The sequence below is a fragment of the Harmonia axyridis genome, chromosome 2 (genome assembly GCF_914767665.1).
Source record: "Harmonia axyridis chromosome 2, icHarAxyr1.1, whole genome shotgun sequence".
In the NCBI taxonomy this organism is placed as follows: domain Eukaryota; kingdom Metazoa; phylum Arthropoda; class Insecta; order Coleoptera; family Coccinellidae; genus Harmonia; species Harmonia axyridis.
In genome coordinates this window covers 32605064-32624129 of record NC_059502.1, presented here as the reverse complement: position 1 = coordinate 32624129, position 19066 = coordinate 32605064, and the positions used below count along the sequence as shown (strand labels likewise).

Below are 19066 nucleotides of genomic sequence, written 5' to 3'. Positions count from 1 at the left end.
AATTTTCATCACGGAGAAGTACGAGTCTGCCTATCAGCTCTTGGACTTCTTTCTTGAATTGCCACTTGTTTCTTTGATGGAGATTGTGTAGGTAATCATTTCTCCATCTGGTCCAAAAACTTTGTACGAGTTTTTGCAAGTGCTGGAATCTATTCGAGTGATGAACCTTTATGTCATCGATGTTGAATTGAGGAGAGGCATTCAATGGTTCTCTGATGATGAAGTGTCCTGGAGTGATCGCCTCGAGGTCATTGGGGTCAGAGGATAAAGGAACGAGAGGACGCGAGTTTAGAGTAATTTTTCAAAATTCAATGAAGTTGGATCCATTATCCGAATAAAGATTTGTACACATTCCTCGCCTAGATACAAGCCGCTTGAATGCTGCCATAAACGATTCAGTGGTTAGTTCACTCACGAGTTCAATATGAATCGCCTTTGTAGACGGGCACACGAATGTGCATACTGAGCATTTTAGGATAGTTTTTTTTCGAAAATGAAATTGTTACCTGACATTAGCATGAAGGTGTGGGTTTAATTATATTCGTCAAGTGTTGAAGCTGTACGCGAATAGTTCGAAATGTGACGTTCTTGTGGCCAATTATCTGAAGTATTGAATTGAAAATGTGGCCCATGCCACCACGAATCAGCACCTTCAAGATCGGTAGGATTGATCCCTCTAGAAATAATATCAGCAGGATTTTCCTTTGACGGTCCATGATTCCAGTTGTTGGTGTCAGATAGACCTTGATTTTGATATTCAGCGATGTATTCGGAATATTGGGCTTTGAGTGGGTTTTTATCGAGTATTCTTTCGATCGCGTGGAATCTGTTTATTGCTGTTTCTGCAGGGTCACTTAATTTGACATTATTTTCCTTTGAGTGTAAACTAACTGTGAATCTACCGGTATTGTCTCTTGTGAAGGTTTCAGAGAAATGAGATTCACACTCAGTTTCTTGTTTGGTACTGAATTGTTGACCTGCAAAGTTTTCCTTAATCTGCCAAGAATCTTGTGACTGTATATTCTTTGAAGTAGATAGAAAAGAAGAGTTCGTGGAAGCAGGTGGAAGGATGGACAAAGGTCCGGATATTATCCAGCCTAGCTTTGTTTCCTGAAGTATGGGTAGCCCTTTACCCAATTTGATTTGTCCACAAGAAAGTAGATCAAAGAATATGCCAGCACCTAGGAGCATGTCAATATCAGAAGGTATATGAAATGTTGGGTCGGCAAGACAGATATTGCCTGGAAATTTGAAATGGCTTAGAGGTATTTTCTGTTGAGGTGTAAGGCCGGTGATTTTATCAATTATGAGATAAGGCAATTTGAAAGTGTAATTGTTACATATAGATTGGGTTTGGATTGTGGCTCGTTTGGAAATGTTTATGAGATTTTGACTCAAACCGGAAATCGGTATGTTTACAGAGTTATATCCTAAATTCAGCTTATCGAATAATTTTTTGGTAATGAAGTTTGATTGCGAGCCACTGTCGAGTAAAGCTCGGCATTTAATTGTTTTTCCGTTTCTGTCTAAAATATTGAGAATTGCAGTGGAGAGAATTGTGTAAGTACAGTGACTTACTTGAGATGCCACTGAATGAGTATGCAAATTTTCGGAAATATTCTCCGTGTTCAAATTAGACTCTTGATGAGTATGAGACTGATTGCTGGAGGGTTGATTATGGATTCGAGTTTTGCTGGTATCATTCGAGTTATCATGAAGTAGAGTGTGATGTTTTTTCCGGCAAAACCGACAGGAATATTTTGATCGGCAGGAATAATTTGAATGTCCAGGTCTTAAACAATTCGAGCACAACCTATGACGTTTAATCTCAGCGAATCTTTTTTCTATAGGAATATCTAGAAATTCTTTACATGAATAAATAAAATGAGATTGATTGCATAATGGGCATAGATTAATTTTGGTAGATAGATGAGAGTAAGAACGAATTTCTCTAGATTTCTTGTTTGATATATTATTTGGGTCAGATGTATAGGCTTTTGTGTCCAAAGATTCTAAGAGAGAACAGCGTTGTGTGAGAAATGATAAGAAATTTTCAATTTTAGGGGTATTATTGTCATTAATGAAGATTTCCCATTCCTTTCTGGTTGACGAATCTAATTTGGAGTTGAGTAGAAATATTAATATAGTATGCCATTCATCAACATTCTCACCTAAGCTTTTCAAGGATCTAAAATGTTTCTGGAATTCATCTAAGAATTTTCTCAAGAGCGAGTGTGATTCTTTAGGAATATTCGGTAAATCAAAAATTGCCTTCATGTGCGAATTAATAATAGCTTTCCTATTTTGATAGCGTTCCCGAAGTAAGTCCCAAGCGATTTTATAGTTGGCCTCGGTTGCATTTAATGAAGCAATTATTTGAGCAGCTTCACCCTTAAGAGAACTTTGTAGATAGAAAAACCTTTGAATATCGGTGAGCATTTTGTTTTGATTGATAAAAGCATCAAAGGTTTCTTGAAATTGAGTCCACTTGTCATAACTACCGTTAAATTCGATCAATTTAATGTCAGGTAGCTTTACATTTGTCATAGGATGATTTGATACGACACTGGCGGTCGATGTTACGGGCTTAGACAATTTCATTTTAGCTTGAGACACAACGGAAAAATATTTAGTTTCGAATTCATCCCGTTCTAAATCATGTACGTCTACATCGTTGGGCTCTAGGAACTCAATTTCTGTTTGTATTGTATTGAATTCGGATAAAAGCGATGTAATAGCATTCAAGCGAGTTTCTAAGTCAAATGTTGATTCTCGAGTCAATGGATTAGTGGATATTTTCTTCAGATATTTATCAAATCTTGTGATTGAACCTTTTATACCGGCTCTGCGAGAAGTAAGCATTCTTTTATTATCGATTTCAGTCATTTTGTTAAGGAAAAATATTCAGTAAAATCTGAAGAGTGATTTTATTATAATGTAATAGTTTAAATGGAGTAACGAATATGGAAATTTATCAAATTAATGAAATAGTAATACTCTAAACTCGTTATAAATGATGGATAAATTATGGGTTAATTTGAGAAATAGGTAATGTGAAATGGAAAGAACTGACCTTTGATTTCCTGTGATGCTAAACTGCAACAGCGGTGGCGTCTTCGTATCGTAAGTGCACTTGAGATGGGACCCTAGCGAAGCGTTGATTTTGTCGTTCACAAAATGGTTTGTTGGATTTAAAATATAATCCGGGTTCGAAGGACCATGAATTGGGGTGTGGTTGTTTTGAAACACAAATTCTAATTTTATGAATAGGTGTTTATTGATGCACAGATCACATACAAGTTGCACCAGCCTGACGCTTATATATTTGGATAGAATTGAGTAGAGATTATTACTTGGTTTTGTTTCGTTAGATTGTGGGTGTTTTACTCGAGGTTACTGTTGAAAACTGTCTCCTCGCATGGGGTGTTTTGTTGCCTGGGGTCGAACCTTCTCAAGTGGTAGGTACCTATTTCAGCGATATATTCGATGCGATGTTGCCAATCGCACAGTACTGAACAATCTGAATGGATCTGTACTGAAGAACTTATTAAGGGGAGTGTAGATCCTTACGTTGCCTTGGTCACTGGAACTGGTATTTTGAAATCCTCTAATTTTTTGGATACCATTTCCCAAATGTCTTGATTCGAAATTTGTCAGTCATAACTCTCGAATCCTGGATATGAACTTATTTTACTGAAATATTCTGTCAATTTTAAATGTAATTTCATTTAATTAATTTTCGGAATAAATATTGAATTCAACTGAGTAATAGTGTTTTACGATCCTAATAAGGATAGTTCTATTATATTAGCCGATCATATTCAAGTGTCAGATGAAGAATCACATTATTTGTTATCAGTTCAGAACTTCACAATCTACAGAGTGAGTCAATAAATCTCGATCGGCCGATAGCTGTTGGAAATTTTAGGTTAGGAGAATTAATTTAATTTAGACGAAATCGACAGTACCTACTCAGCGCATAAGCTTGAATTATTTTTGACTCCACCAGAAAAGCCCGAAAGTGGTGAAGCACAAGATCACCCTGTTTTTTCAAATGAGAATGTCCAATTTTCATTTCATACTGATAACCTCCATGAAATTCTGATTTGGAAACACCCCACTTGTCATCTATGGTACTTTTTTAGATAAATTTCATGGATATAATGATCTTAATTGAAGATCACATCTTGAAAACCGTTTGAGATAATTGCATGAGTTTTTTTATTGAATTCCCTAAAACTTTTCAAGTCTTTTCCAAATTTACTGATTACTCTACAGGTGGTCCGAAAGACCCTGCAATTTTTGAAAATTACGTTTTAAACATTTCAATACGTCCATTTATTCAATTGACATATCTGTCGGATACCCTAGTGAGTAGCCTTCATTTTTTGTTGTGCCTAAAATGAATAATACTTATCTTTAATGATTCACATTACATGTTTTGTACGGAGGCTGGCAGTATACTTTCCACGTATAGAGTTTCAATTGGATAAGATTACTCAACTCTACTTAATACCTACTAATAACATCAATTGAGGACATTGATTATAATGAAGTGATATTGATGATACCACTACAAGTGGAAGGAAATATGGAAGTTTCATATATTTATTTCAATATTTGAAATATAACTTACCAAATACTGTAGGCAATTCACCAGAATGCAGATAAGAATGAAACTAGTTATTATGGAAATAGATAATATCTCCTCGAAGCCATAACCTGTCATAGTTCAACCACTGTAAATGGGATTTGAAAGCTTAAGATTTTATGAGTTCAAAGTCAAATGAAAATTGTGATACTAGGTGATGCCATAAAATATGTAATACTTGTGAACTGAAAATTTCCTAAAGCTTTGTTTTTTAATGAGAAATGTGATAGTATCGGATGTGATAATGGAGTTTTTACAAATGAACGCCAACAATTCGGTAATATTTTCTTTGTTATTTTTATAATACAAAACTTTTGCAAAACTTATCTGAAGCCATATATTTTTGAGCAGCCGTTTGCTGAAGATTATGAGATCATTTCATCACGGTGATGTCCGAAAGTTTCGAACTTTGAGCCAGATATGATTGCAAACGATAAACTTCGACTCACTTATGACGAATTCGGCCTCAAATTCGACTCTGTTCGTCCGTCTGCAAGTACGACAGGAGAGACCTAAGCACTTAAAATTTTCAGGGTATCTTTGGATCTTGAACGCCGAAATCAAGTTAGTTAATGAGTATATTACGCTAGGGATTCCGTAAATATTGGTGTTCGAAATTTGGTTTTAGTAATAATTTCAACTCACTTTTATCACCAGAACCAGTGAAAAGTCAGGAAGAAAATTGAAGAAAGAAATAACTCCGTAATTACAAATTTTCTGTGCAGATATAAAATAAAGATCCTCAGCTTCGTCTAGAGTTCCATCACATCGTGACAATCATAAAAAAATTGAGAACTATCGGGAAGAAATACCTAATATTTTCGTGGAACAGATCTGATCGGATTATTCGAGTAACCAGAATTTTTGAAAACGTTTTCAACGTACTGGTGAGGGCCGAAAGCCCGAAGCACGTTTTTGTATCTAAAGATAATACTTCTCCTGGAGGGATATGTTTTTAAAACAACCATCTTCTCAAATATTTTGGGGCCAATATAAACAACCAATGCAACCCGAAAAGCGAAATACATTCGAGGATTGAACAAGCCAGGAAAACTTTCATGAGTATGATGATATTTTTCACAAGATCAGATCGCAGTCTAACACTCAAAACTCGGATGGTCAGATGTTATGTCTTTCCAGTTCAGCTTTCTGGCTGCCAGAGCTGAAAAACAGAACACAAACAGAAAAGGAGGTGGAGGCCTTCGAAATGTATATTTACCGAAGGATGCTACGAATGTCATGGACGCAGAAGAACCAATGATGAAGTATTCTAAAGCATGAATAAACAAAAAGAACTACTCAACACCATCAAAGACAGAGAAATGCAATACTTAGGTTATGTAATGAGAGGTGAAGGGCGAAAGAGGAGTTACTTCGTCTTATAATAGAGGATTAAATATAAGGCAAAAAATCTGTGACAGGCGCGAGAACTCTTGGCTGAAGGACCTCAGGAGATGGTTTCGTCACTCAGAAATCTTTCGCACTGCGGTTTCCAGAGCTACGATTGCAATTTGTGGATCACCAGGAGGAGAAGAAATAAGAAGAAGAAGAAAAGTGAAGTTTTGAACTATTCAATAAATACACATGCAGCATATTGTGTATTATTTAATTGATTTCAGAAACAACATCTGTAATTGAATTTTGAAGGATTTCTTCTATTGAAAATTGAAATATATTTTCAATACAAGTACCTGAAATGGAAATTTCATAATAGCTCCAGAGACCACGACGGCCAGACCTTTTATTTTATATGAGCTGAAAGTTTCTCTGCGCAATGCCCCACACAGGTAAATATGACCAGCGACTATGAGGTTTGGGTTGGGGGTACTCATTAATGTTGAGGAAATTGAATACTTTAGAGTCACTACAATGTTAGCAAGATCCTAAAATTTTCATTGACTCTCCGACTCAAGCAATTGGTTGGTGAAATGTTTTGCAGTATTTTGACGGTTCAATTAGCCATTGGTTCCTAACGTATACTTAAGAGGGATTACCACAACGTGGTTTTTCGAGTATCAGTTAAACTTGGGTATCCATTCTTTTTCCCTCTGGCGCTCCTGCGATGACCGAACTTTGTACAGTGTACGAAGTTGTTCATTCACTTCTTCTTCTTTCTTTTTTCGAAGCAAAAACTAGAGGGTAGTACTGCACTATGACTTTCACGAAATTATAATTTTACCTCTTTGTAATGATTTTTGGTGGGTTTTTCTTCACGAATATTCTAAAAATACATCAAAGCTTTATACATAATACCATAGTATAAGGAAAGGATAGTAAGCCAGTGTAGTGCTTTTTTCGATTTTGTTGATGTTGAGCGCCATCTAGTTGCACTCATGTTAAGCCTCGAATTTTACTGTCAAAAAATTGGTCCGTAAAGTGGAGCCCTCTGAAAGAATTGGTGTTATTTTGAAGAACTAAAACACTTGAAATAGAGTGGTCAGAAGATTTCTATAGTTTGATATTTTTTCTGCTCTACAATAAGAATTTACGCCAGTGGCGTGTATTTGTGATAAACAAGTACAATGCTACAAGTTATCATGAAATCACTAATCAGGTCCAGTCGTCATGAAATGATATCTCTAGGTATTTTTCAGGATTGATGAATGGAATAAACTCCATTTTCCGGGATATCGATATTGCAATTGAATGTATTTGAAGAATATTCGATTGATATTGTTTTGTTGTAGATTGAGTGAGAATAGGTAAAGTTTCTATCAACATTAATTTCCTAATGTCGTAAGTTCCAATGAAATTTCTCAAAAGCTATATTTAGCATTTGACAGTTGGTTTCGATCATTTTTTCCCAACCTTTTGCGATTCTTAGAGTTATGTATTTTATTATTCGACTGTAATAATATTTTCTGACCGAAAAATCAGCCCATGTTTTTATGAATATTTGAAGAAAAGTTTACCTCAAACAACCAAATTATATTGAAATATCTCAATGATGTTGAAAATAAATAAAATCATGTTTTATTTTTATATTTACCTTATATTTAAAATTGAAATGAATATTTTCGGGTTGTAGTTTGTGGATTGAACATATCAATGGATTTTTCATATACCTAGCTCAGGAGCTTGAAATATTAGAGGTTTCCTAGTAATACATCTTTTTTCGTAAAAATGAAGGAAAAAACTTGAAAATTGGAAAATTCAGTTTCAATATCAAAAAAAAGAAATTTTATACAGAAAATTTCAAGAGTTGGTAGAGACAGATGGAATTTTAGTTCTTCTATACATACTAAGCAAATAGCCACTCTTAGTGCTGTGCAGTTTTTTTTATAAAGTAAATAAGCTACTTTATTAAATCCAAGCTCAACCATTAACGAAGAAAGAACTGAAAATGATTTTTTAAATCAGAATCGTTGTTATCCTTGTTTAATTAAAACTCTCAGCTCTCTGGTTAACATCAGTTCTACAAGATCTTGTTCTAAATCTGTTATTTATCCAGCATTTGAGAAAGGACCTATTGCCTCAATCCCTTCAATATTCAAGTAAATGGTAACAAGTGAGTATCAAGGTGAATTTAGATGTCAGAAATACATTAAAGAATTTAGCTACGACCAGGTCAGAAGCTTTCGATTTATAATTCAATAAAAATTCAGAGAGATTTCCTCAAATTTTACTGAATTAGAAATCAAAAGTTTCTGATTTTTTTTTTGTTCTTGGAAGGAAACAATATGATGTATTTTTTCGATACTCTCTATTATTTGAATTCAACCCGCACCAATTCTTTACAAAATAATTTTCTATGGGAATAAAGCTTTTCCGATATAAGACACTATACGATATTGATGAGGGTTATTGAGTCTCAGTGCTGCCCTGGTGATAATGAATTTGATGCTTTGAAAAGCACACAGTTTCAGTCAATAAAACCTTGTAATCATGAAGATACTGAGCGAATGCTCTTGCAACCATCAATAATCATTATGAATTAACTGGCAATTATTTCTTTGAAGTTGGCAAAAATAACAAATTAGGTACCGAGACCCATATATTTGATGGTTTCCTTGTCACTATATATAAAAACCGTGTAGCAACTTGCAACGGATAAAAAATGTGGGCTCAAAAATTCATTGACAGAAAGGCTTATTCAAGATCGACTCAAGAATCAAATCCCAATACAATACAGAGAATGGAAATCCCACAATAAGCATTCAAAATTAGCATTGTTACAAATTACATCTGCAACAGAGTCTACCTGCAAGGTAGTCAGCCATATGTTAATGAAAATATTTTGGTAGTATGACAACAATTCCGTTTATGATATGTTGAAACTCAATGAAAGCCTATTGTGCTTCTATATACCAATATACCTTCTCTTATACCTGCTATTGAAATATGTAGATGACACGAATATTCTGTTGTGGAGTAATAATCTCAATGATATCGAGAAAATATCCTGCGAACTACTCAATTTTGATGACGCCATTTCATTATGATTTGAATTATTGTGGAATAAAGAGAATTATTTATTTAATTTTAGTAGTCCCACAATCGAATAGCTCGAACCGCAGTGACATTAGAAAATATTCTATTTTATCTTTATATTTTGAAGGTTATTTGGACTTTCCTTCTGTTCGTACAATATTAAGATATAAGTTGTTTTGCTTTTCTGTTCATTTGTAACGAATTTAAATCAATAAAGTCCTATTTTCTAAAAATGGGACTTTATTGATTATTATTATTATTATTTTGAATGATTAAAAATTGGCCTTTTGTATATTCAATAATGTTGAACAATTGACAGTTTCACATTTTTCGATGATTGCCGAGATTTAAGTAGGCTGGAAATATTTTTGCAATATTTATATATTTCAGTTCTTAACAACAAATCTAAAATATATCTTCTATGTTCCGAGCAGATGATATTCGTTGCGAACCAAAATTTTTAATGCATTTAACACTTTTTTTTTTCAAATTACACATGACTTTATCATTGCAACTTTTCCCTATATCTTTGCTGAAACAATCCAAAACTATTGTTGTGAATTTCTCCAGCAAAGATGTAGGTGCTTTTAATCCACATTCAAAATTTAAACCGTAATTTTTGAAAAAGATCAAGAGCTCATCTTCATTTTCAAGATTTTTAGGAGCCTCCAAAGTGATTTTACAATCTTCACACCCGAAACGCTCCCAACATTTTTTGACCAAATAACCTGCAAAATATACTACAGAACATTTTTCCAATGTCACTTCATCTCGAAATTCGGTGGCAGGAGTACTACTTGGACTACTTGAAGAATCCGAATCGTCCGATTTTGATGAAGACGAGTTTTCATCGAGATTTAATAAGGGAAAAGGTTCGTTGTTATCTGCCATTAAAATATTTTCATCGTCATCTGCCTTACTACCTGCATTGTCACTTGCAGATAGCCTTAAAAAATCTGATACAATGCTAATTTTGAATGCTGTTCTGAATGAACTTACTGTGGGATTTCTGTTATATCCCCCTCTCTGACGATACACAGAAAATTGATTCTCGAGAGGATCTTGAATAATCCTTCCCGTGAATAAATAGTTGAATCCCTCATTTCTTTGATCATATGCAAAATGCTTCACGGCATTTATAGTTAATAGAAAACCATCAAAACTATCAGGCCTCGTTAATTTGTTATTTTTGCCAACTTTATACAAGTTTTCAATTAATTCATAACCATTATTAATGGCTGTTATAACTTCCGGATTTCTATCACTAAGTGCACGATTACAAGGTTTTGTTGAATGAAACCGTGTGCTATTCAAAGCATCAAATAAGTTGTTGATGGTTTCCACAAAGCGTGCAGTATTTTCGGCTGTTGCCGATACTAGTTCTCCAGTTCTTAGGGCTGTCATTATAGCAGCATAAACACTGTGAAAGGAGAAAATAAGATATTTACCCAAGTATACATGTTAAATTCTATAGAAAAACTACCGCTCAATTGAGAGTGAGCAAAATAGGTACCAAATGGTATTTTATGATCCGGTCCAAGGGTCGTAATGCGTTCAATAATCCTTTTGACCTTGTAATAAAAGAAATTGGAGGTACACAAGAAAACGCTCAAAAGATAGAAGTGTCTAACGACAAGAGATGTAATAAACCATAACAGGAACTTCGAAAATTTGCCGCCCGGCATTTCCTTATCATTTTAAGATAAATATAGTTAGTATGTTTCAGGATATACTAAAATACAAATTCAATTTAATGCATCCTCAAACCCCAAAAACAATTTTCATTAAAAAAATTGCATAAAAAAATCATCCAAGTAGAATAGCAGTATCATTCATTATCGCACATTGTTCCAAATTATCGAGAAAATTAATACCGATCATCCAAAGAGGAGCTAATTTTCGAGACTTATTCTCAATCAAAAACCTCATTTTGGAAATCCATAAATAATTTTCATTACATGACAACGTTCAAAATACAATTATAGATCCTTATGTAGACGCAGTAATCCTACGCTGGGACACAGCAATACAATCTAAATGCCATAAATAAATTCATTCTCATTACAGGTATACAGATACAAAAAGAATGATCGAGCGGATTTTGAGAACATTAAATCCTCCAAGAATACACTTCGTCCTTAATTCTATGAATGATTCAAAACACTTATATTATTATTTTTAGAACTCTTTATTGCTAAATTCATGTGTTTGAATCTTATATTCAATTTTTATATTTTTTTCATTGATAATATCCCAATTCTATTCATATTTCTTCGGATGAAACCACTTTCTACTATTATATGAACAATTTTAATTCAATTGTATCTATCAATTTGTTTTAATTATTCCTGAATAGAGAGTTAAGTGATCATTCAAACTTTTATCGTAATGCAAAACGCAATTATTCGAATAAATATTCAATGAATATTCGAATATTCAAATGTAGTGGTAACTTAATAATAACATAAAAATTGTTGGCAATGTCATGCGACCCCTTTCCAACCACGCCACTGAATGAATTATCGTATTATTTCTGCGCCATCTATAGCTCATGATTCAGCGCCATCTATTATCGAGTTACTTCTCCACTTTGGGTAGTCAATAGTGTTCGATATATGCAACCCGTAAAACACCGGTTCCAACTACAGTAGCGACTCCAAGTGACCAGCTCCTTGCCGTCAAACGGCGGTTGGCTTACTATCCATTCCTTATACTATGATAATACATATCAATTTTTTTGCGGAAAACGAAAAGTTACCAAAAATTTATTTTTTCATTCGCAAATTGAAATATTTAATTTCTTGAATGTAGATGATTGTTTGAGGGATTTTGACGGTGATTCGTCAGAAGAAATATCTCTAATTTCGTTTTGAACTGGGCAACCTCGAGGTGGTGTTCCCTCTTAAGGATATCCCAGTAGAAATGATCCATAGCGCATAAATGTGGGTCCCAAGATGGCCAGTTAACGCCGTTACTATTTGATCAAAAAAATCGACTAACTGCTTTTAGGTATACATGTAGGCTTGGTTAATCGATCGTCTAGAGGTATGATTCGATTACCTGGCCTTTTTCTCCGTGACTTTGTTGGATTTGTAATAATTAAACTCTTTTGAATTATTTACATCTATTTACAAAGCCAGAATTATACAGTACAAACTCAGTATTGAGAAGATCTTAATTACGTTTTAATTACAAGTTTCTCACTACGGTACTGAATTTCGTCTTTAACTCGTTTGTTGATTACTCGAAACGTCTTGGATTAACGTCTTCGTTGTACTTCAAGTTTTCGGTCGTCTCGTCTTTAACTTCTTCGCGACTCGTCTTAATCGCGAAACGTCTTTTCGTCTTACGTCTTAATTTGACCGCCCGAACTTGACTCGTCTTCGACTTAAGTTAAACTGTACCGTCTGTAGCCGTCTTCGGTTTAATTTGAACTGTGCTCTCTGTCGATTGGAACTACTCTCTCTCGAATATAGACCTCCCTTGTCTCGGTTTGACCACACCCTTAGGGGAAGGTACCATCCCCTAGTCCAATAAGAGCTTTTGCCGTACCGCCCCCAAAGATCTTCGCAGATTCCTGGAAATCGAGAATATTCTAGAAGGACTAGAACCTGAGAAACAGATGTAACACATCTGGTACAACCGTCTTGTTCTAGAACTCTCCCAACCCCAGTAAATCTCTTAAGTTTTACAACCGACATGACACATTCTTCGACACCCCGAAGAATTACACATCCTTTTTACATTATGTAAAATAACAATTCGTTCCCTGTAAACCAATTGAAACTGTCATGCCCTCGACACTAAAAGAAACTAATAGGTCTCCAAGCATCCGGTTGACCGTCTCAATTCGTTACAGGGAATAATAACTGGATCCTACATACATTACCTATTGATGTTGACATAAACATGTGATTGCTTTGTTATGCGAATGACATATATTATAATTTGTTACACTGAGCGGCCCAGATAGAAAAAGCATTAATGCTACTCCAATACCCATACCCATCGTATTTAAAGCTGCCGACCATCTCATCAATTAAAACGTAACACCTATACAATGGACAGAAATAACCCATGACGTGATGTTACGCTTGTATAAACCATTGATTTCAGATTAAAAGCTGCCGATATCCCTAAATATGGAATAATGGGGTTGAATAAAATTCGATTGATCCCACCTTATTCTGTGTGAAACCGTGAGAATCGGAAAATTCAACCTTCGTCACGCTTCCAGACGATGTCAAGGTGTATTTTCCTTCCGGAAATCCTGCCATATCGTTGTCCTCATTTGGATAATGGAAGAATGATTCGATTTGAATGGATTGAATATGTTATTATTACATGTTAATTTGATAAAACTCGGTACTGTCACAATAATCTTTATGAAGTGAAGTTAGGAGAAAAACATACAGGGTGTCCGGGAAAAGTGGGAAATTTCTCGGATTCAGATAAAACTTAAAAAAATAAGATGACAAGTTCCCATAATTTTTTTCCTGGCGGCCATCCCTACAGACGTCACTGAAAATCTATTTTAGTGGAATAAATTTCAAACTACTTAATCTAATTTAATAGTATATTGTGCAACAAGTGGGTAAAGTCCAACTTTTCTCACGAGTGTGTAATTTTGTGGCACGAGCCTGAAAGGCGAGTACCGCAAACACACGAGCGAGAAAAGGACTTTTTCACACTTTGTTGCCGACAAAAAGAATTAGAATTCATGGTTCTTCTTAATAGAAATATAGTTATTTATGCAACAAGTGCAAAAAGTGAATGTTTATTGCACTCGACGTGAAACACTCTTCTTCCTCTGAAGAAGATTTTTTATCTTCCTCTGAAGAACTTTTGTTTTCGTCCTCTGATGAACTTTTGTTATGTTCCTCTGAACAATTTTTCATTTCTTCATCCGGTGAACTATTGCTATCTTCTTCTGAAAAAATTTTGTTTTCTCTTGCCAATTGATTTTTAATTTCCTGCTTTGAAAAATATTTTTCTTCTTCTGTGAAATCTTGCATATTCTCTTCTTCTATATCACTGTTTTTTTATGAGAGAAATTGTTATCTTCATCCGGATCGTTTTCTCCAGAACAAATATCTGGTTTAATTCCTGCAGTATCTTCTTTGATTGTAACATGTTTTTCTTGCTTGCGTTTTTTTAAAACTTTCTTGAGCCTTCTAGGTCCCTTATTTGACTTGACATACCATTCCTGTCCACAATCTTCGATTTCATTGTCTACAATTTCATGTTAGCCACCTACCAAACTTCGGACATCTTTTCTAGATGATTCTGACTTACGTTTCATGTTGACTTAATGTGAAAAAGAGTAAAATATTAAAATGCTTTGATTATTACCACTAATGGGGCCCATAGACGAGCGAGTTAGTCGCCAACCAAGTTGACGACTGAGCTGGCAACCTAGTTGGGAACTTGGATTATCAACCACCAACTAGTCCACACACGAGCAACTTAGTAGCAAACTTGAGAAGTAGTCAACTTGGTTGGCGATTAAGTTGCTCGTCTGTGGGCCCCATAAGAAACTGACATTTATACGCTGATTCAAAAATTATTGAAACGAATATGAAAATTGACACTACTACAAATAATGGTGTGACCAACTTCTTTCCATATTGTCCCAGAGGTCACAATGGGTGAAAGATCGAGAAATCTAGGAAGTCATGGTAACAAATGATGATTATCTCAAAAATCATCTAGCGTAATTCTGGCTATATGTGGTCACGCGTTACCTTTTTGGGAAAGTGGACGTATCTAAGAAAGTGTATGTGGTTTCACCATCTCCTGTTATAACACATAACAGTCATGTTGCCTCTGATGATACTACCATAACCAGTAATCCCATATCATAATTATTCTCACACTTGCACGGACATCAAACATACTGTAGAAACTTGAGAAAGAAATCGAATCTTAAACTCATTTCCATACGCGATATTCCCAATACAGATAGCTAGTTGGTTAGTTTTAGGTAAATTGCTGAGACTAAATGTGTGGTCTAGTTCAGGTAATTTCTGACTGTTGGCCACGTGGATAAATTTTAGTGAATCATTTTGTTTGTTGAAAGAGTTTTTTCCTCTATATGAAATAATTCATGAATAGTTATTTTCAAATAAGACACTTGAAGCTACGATTCATTTGAACTCCCTGGTTATGGCCTTGGATGAAGATATAAAATCCAGAATTGATTTACTAGCGGGAGTGGTTAACCAGATCTCGGTATAATTTGAATTTGATTCCTGAAAGGTAATTTCTACAATCTACAAGCTCTAGCATTAATTGAATTTTAAATTTTTCCTCCCTATAATGCTGAGCCTATATTGAATTCATCTACAAAAAATAATTCTCCATGCATAAAAATATTCTTGACCATCAATACTAATTTTGGATAAAATTATTGTAATTTTTCTGAAAGCCTTCTTCTTACAATATCCTGTATCTTTTCAACGATCAAAATCTGCCATGAATGCAAACGAATTACACCAAGAGTTAGCACTAGCTTTGAGCCTCCTAGAGAACTCACAAAAATCTAGCAACCTAGGAGAGTCGCGATGAAAAATTTTCCATATTTAGCTAACTCTTAATTTTGAACTAGTAGTTTTTCAAATTGTAATTTGTTCATTTTAAGTGGAATCTTCTCCAGATCTCATTTTTGGGGCTGAAATTATGAATTGGAATTTGTTTCCTATCGATTTTCCAAATCGAATAAGCTGATTAGGTTTTGAAGAGAAAAGTGGCGCAGGTGTTGCTAATTATGAGAGCCAACTGCCTAGCGAGGCAAATTAATCTGTTAAATTGCCTTTTTGGAAAGTTGCAAGAGCCTAATCATCCCAGCTCATATGACACATTAGAGATTAGGGAACGCTTATTAGATCCCGTTATTATTCAGTTATATGTTTTGGAATTCAATTGCAACTTCAACTACGATTCACTTAAAACAATAAAACTTGAAGTTTTCTCCCCGTAATTCATAAGTGGAATAAATAAATTCATTAAATACTTTTCAACTTCAAAAGATAGTACACGATTTTATGGATGTAGAATTTATGGACTAATATTTAGACATTTCAATAAAATAATGAGTGGAGATTGTAAATACCTCGAAATGGTTATTGAATATCAATTAACTCATTTATTGAAATTAAAAAAAAAAACAGGAAAAAACACAGGAAACAACAGCGACAAATAACTTAAACTATGAAAAATTGAAAATACATATCAGTTATCATTGTTATATAATATATATTGTATAAGTTGCAATTAAACACCAAAAAGAAACGGAAAGAACAATGAAATGGCGAAATAGCAGGTTTTATTGGATGAAGATAATAATAATATTAAAAATAATAATTATTCAGTGAAATTTACATAATAACTAAACATTCCGCAGTACCAGAAAAACAAGAAAAAGAAAAATTCATCCTTCACTCATCCAAACACCCACACTCATTCCAGAGAATTCCGAGAGGACAGATCCACTATTCATCCAAATACCAATCAAGCTCAATATTACTGCAATTACATGGCGTCATTGAATCTACCGCTATTTTCTTTCACGAACATCATTAAGGTTTTTTTATTGCGTTAATTCCCTCCTACATCGAGGTTTCATCAAGATGTCAATGTGTTTCGTTCACCGTGATAAGTTTCATTATTCAAAATTTCTAAGAATCTTGATTTTTTTTCATATGAAATTTCATTTTTCAGTTACTGAGGAGTCAATTATTTACATCAATTACTTGTCCCAAGAGCTCGAATATTTTTAACAATTTCACTATTGTAGCTGAGAACGTAGTTTTGCGAAGTGTGAGTGCACTATTTTCACCATTTTTGTAGTTAATTTCAACAATTTCAATCCGTTGTTGGACCGTATATCGTTCCATTTTCAGTAATAGCGTAGCTTCAATTTGTCAAATAACAAAAGGTGACAGCTTCAAAAGTGACAACTGCCAGATATTTTAAAGTTCAAATTTTGCATATGAATATAAAAGATCATTTTCAAGATTCGTATTGGTTAAAATTTCGTTTGCCATAATCATTGGGAATTTTTTCACTCTGCACCTAGAATTTCTCCCAGCTTATTTCGTATGGCAAATTCTTCGAATCAATATGTGCAGCTTTTGTAAGTTTACCTTTAAAATTCGATCGTTCAGCAGATAGCACTTTTCAGGAGAAAGTTAACTTTATGTGGAATCTGTTCGAGAAGCAATCAACGAGAAAATTGAAAGAGGGTGTGCATGACATACCGGTTTTCCACCTTCCTGGTTTTCCTATGAATAAGGCAGATCGTTAATAAGAAGGTAAATAATTATCTTGGAACTCTCACATTGGAGGATTTCAACTAAATAATTTCCGACATTTGAATGACTTCGGTTGATTTTTTGAGTTTATTTCGATTCGAAAAATAAACAGATATTACTAACCCATATTCATAAATGAGTTTTGAAGGATTTCAAATTTCTTCACTATATTATCTGTTTGATTTATAGGAATACTGCAAATTTTACACAAAGCCTCATTATTTTCATCTATCTCAGAGAAACACATGATATTATATACTGTGTCCGTAAAGTATGGAACAAATTCATTTTAAGAAATAATATCTGTATACAGGGTGGCCACTTTTTCAATGGGATTGTATTGGTAACTTTTAAACCATAAGAGTTAGAAGGTCGGTCAAATAGAGAAAAAGTTGCATTCATAGAAGCATTGTCAAGCAGTTCAAACAAATCGAGATTATCAGGGCCGGTTATTGAGATATCATATGAAAAGTAAATTCTGTCATTTTGATTTTTCTTTTTTTCCCACTTTATTTCGAATATTATCAAATAATGTTACAGGAATTTTTTATTCGACAGTAAATTTTTCTCAATTGGACGTAATCAGATTTCGTATCCAACGTTTCGTACTCTCTAGACCACCCTCAACCTTATTTTTTTCAATACGGATCTGCATATTTTATGACTTTTCAAAATAACTTTCAACGCTAAATTTAACGATATATCATTCAATGTCATTCAAACTTGATATTCACGTGATTTTGACCCTTATCCAAATTTATTTGGGTCGGATCTGTATTACATTTAGCTACCTTCTTATACATTTGCTTATTTCGTCTTCTTGAATACCTTCCAATACATTCTCAATCTTCTCGCGAGAAATCACTATTGTTGGATTTGTCATTTGTTCCGTTGAAACAAATTACAGAATCGAACTTAATTTGTATATCATTACGATATAAGTTCTGCAAGGCTTGGTATTCAAATTTAAAATCATTGTATTTGCGTCTCTTGACTATTTTATTAACAGCAGTTTTTGATAAATTGCATTCACTACAGATCCGACCCAAAGAAAATTGGATAAGGGTCAAAATCACCTGAAAATCAACTTTGAATGACATTGTATGATATATCGTTGAATTCATCGTTAAAAGTTATTTCGAAATATGTCATAAAATATGCAGGTCCGTATTGAAAAAAATGAGGTTGGGGGTGGCCCAGAGAGTACGAAACGTTGGATACGAAATCTGACTACGTCAAATTGAGGATAATTTACTGTTGAATAAAAAATTCCTGAAACATTTTTTGATAATATTTGAAATAAAGTGGGAAAAAAAGAAAAATCAAAATGACATAATTTAATTTTCTTATGATATCTCGAAAACTGGCCCTGATAATCTCGATTTGTTTGAACTGCTTGATAATGCTTCTACGCATGCAACTTTTTCTCCATTTGACCGACCTTCTAACTCTTATGGTTCAAAAGTTACCAATACAATCCCATTGAAAAAGTGGCCACCCTGTATTATTTCTTAAAATGGTCTGTTTAGCTAAAAATGAATTTGTTCCATACTTTACGTGGTCGAAAGTAATTCACCCTGTGGTGAATTACTTTCGAGTTATGACGTCACCGTCATTTTTTCAAATGGAACTCCCCCATTTTGTCTCAATTTGTTTTGTGTGTGCTCATAAA

General features: G+C 34.1%; 2 protein-coding genes across 2 annotated transcripts in view; one reads left to right on the top strand and one right to left on the bottom strand.

Moving 5' to 3' along the window:
* The window catches only part of LOC123671950 (sodium-dependent serotonin transporter), a 96360-nt gene that overhangs the window by 17442 nt on the left and 59852 nt on the right, over window positions 1-19066 (top strand). The window lies entirely within an intron of this gene.
* On the bottom strand, window positions 532-2886 carry LOC123673282. Its single transcript, XM_045607762.1, has one exon. It carries the CDS (start codon window positions 2884-2886, stop codon window positions 532-534), a length of 2355 nt encoding a protein of 784 aa, XP_045463718.1.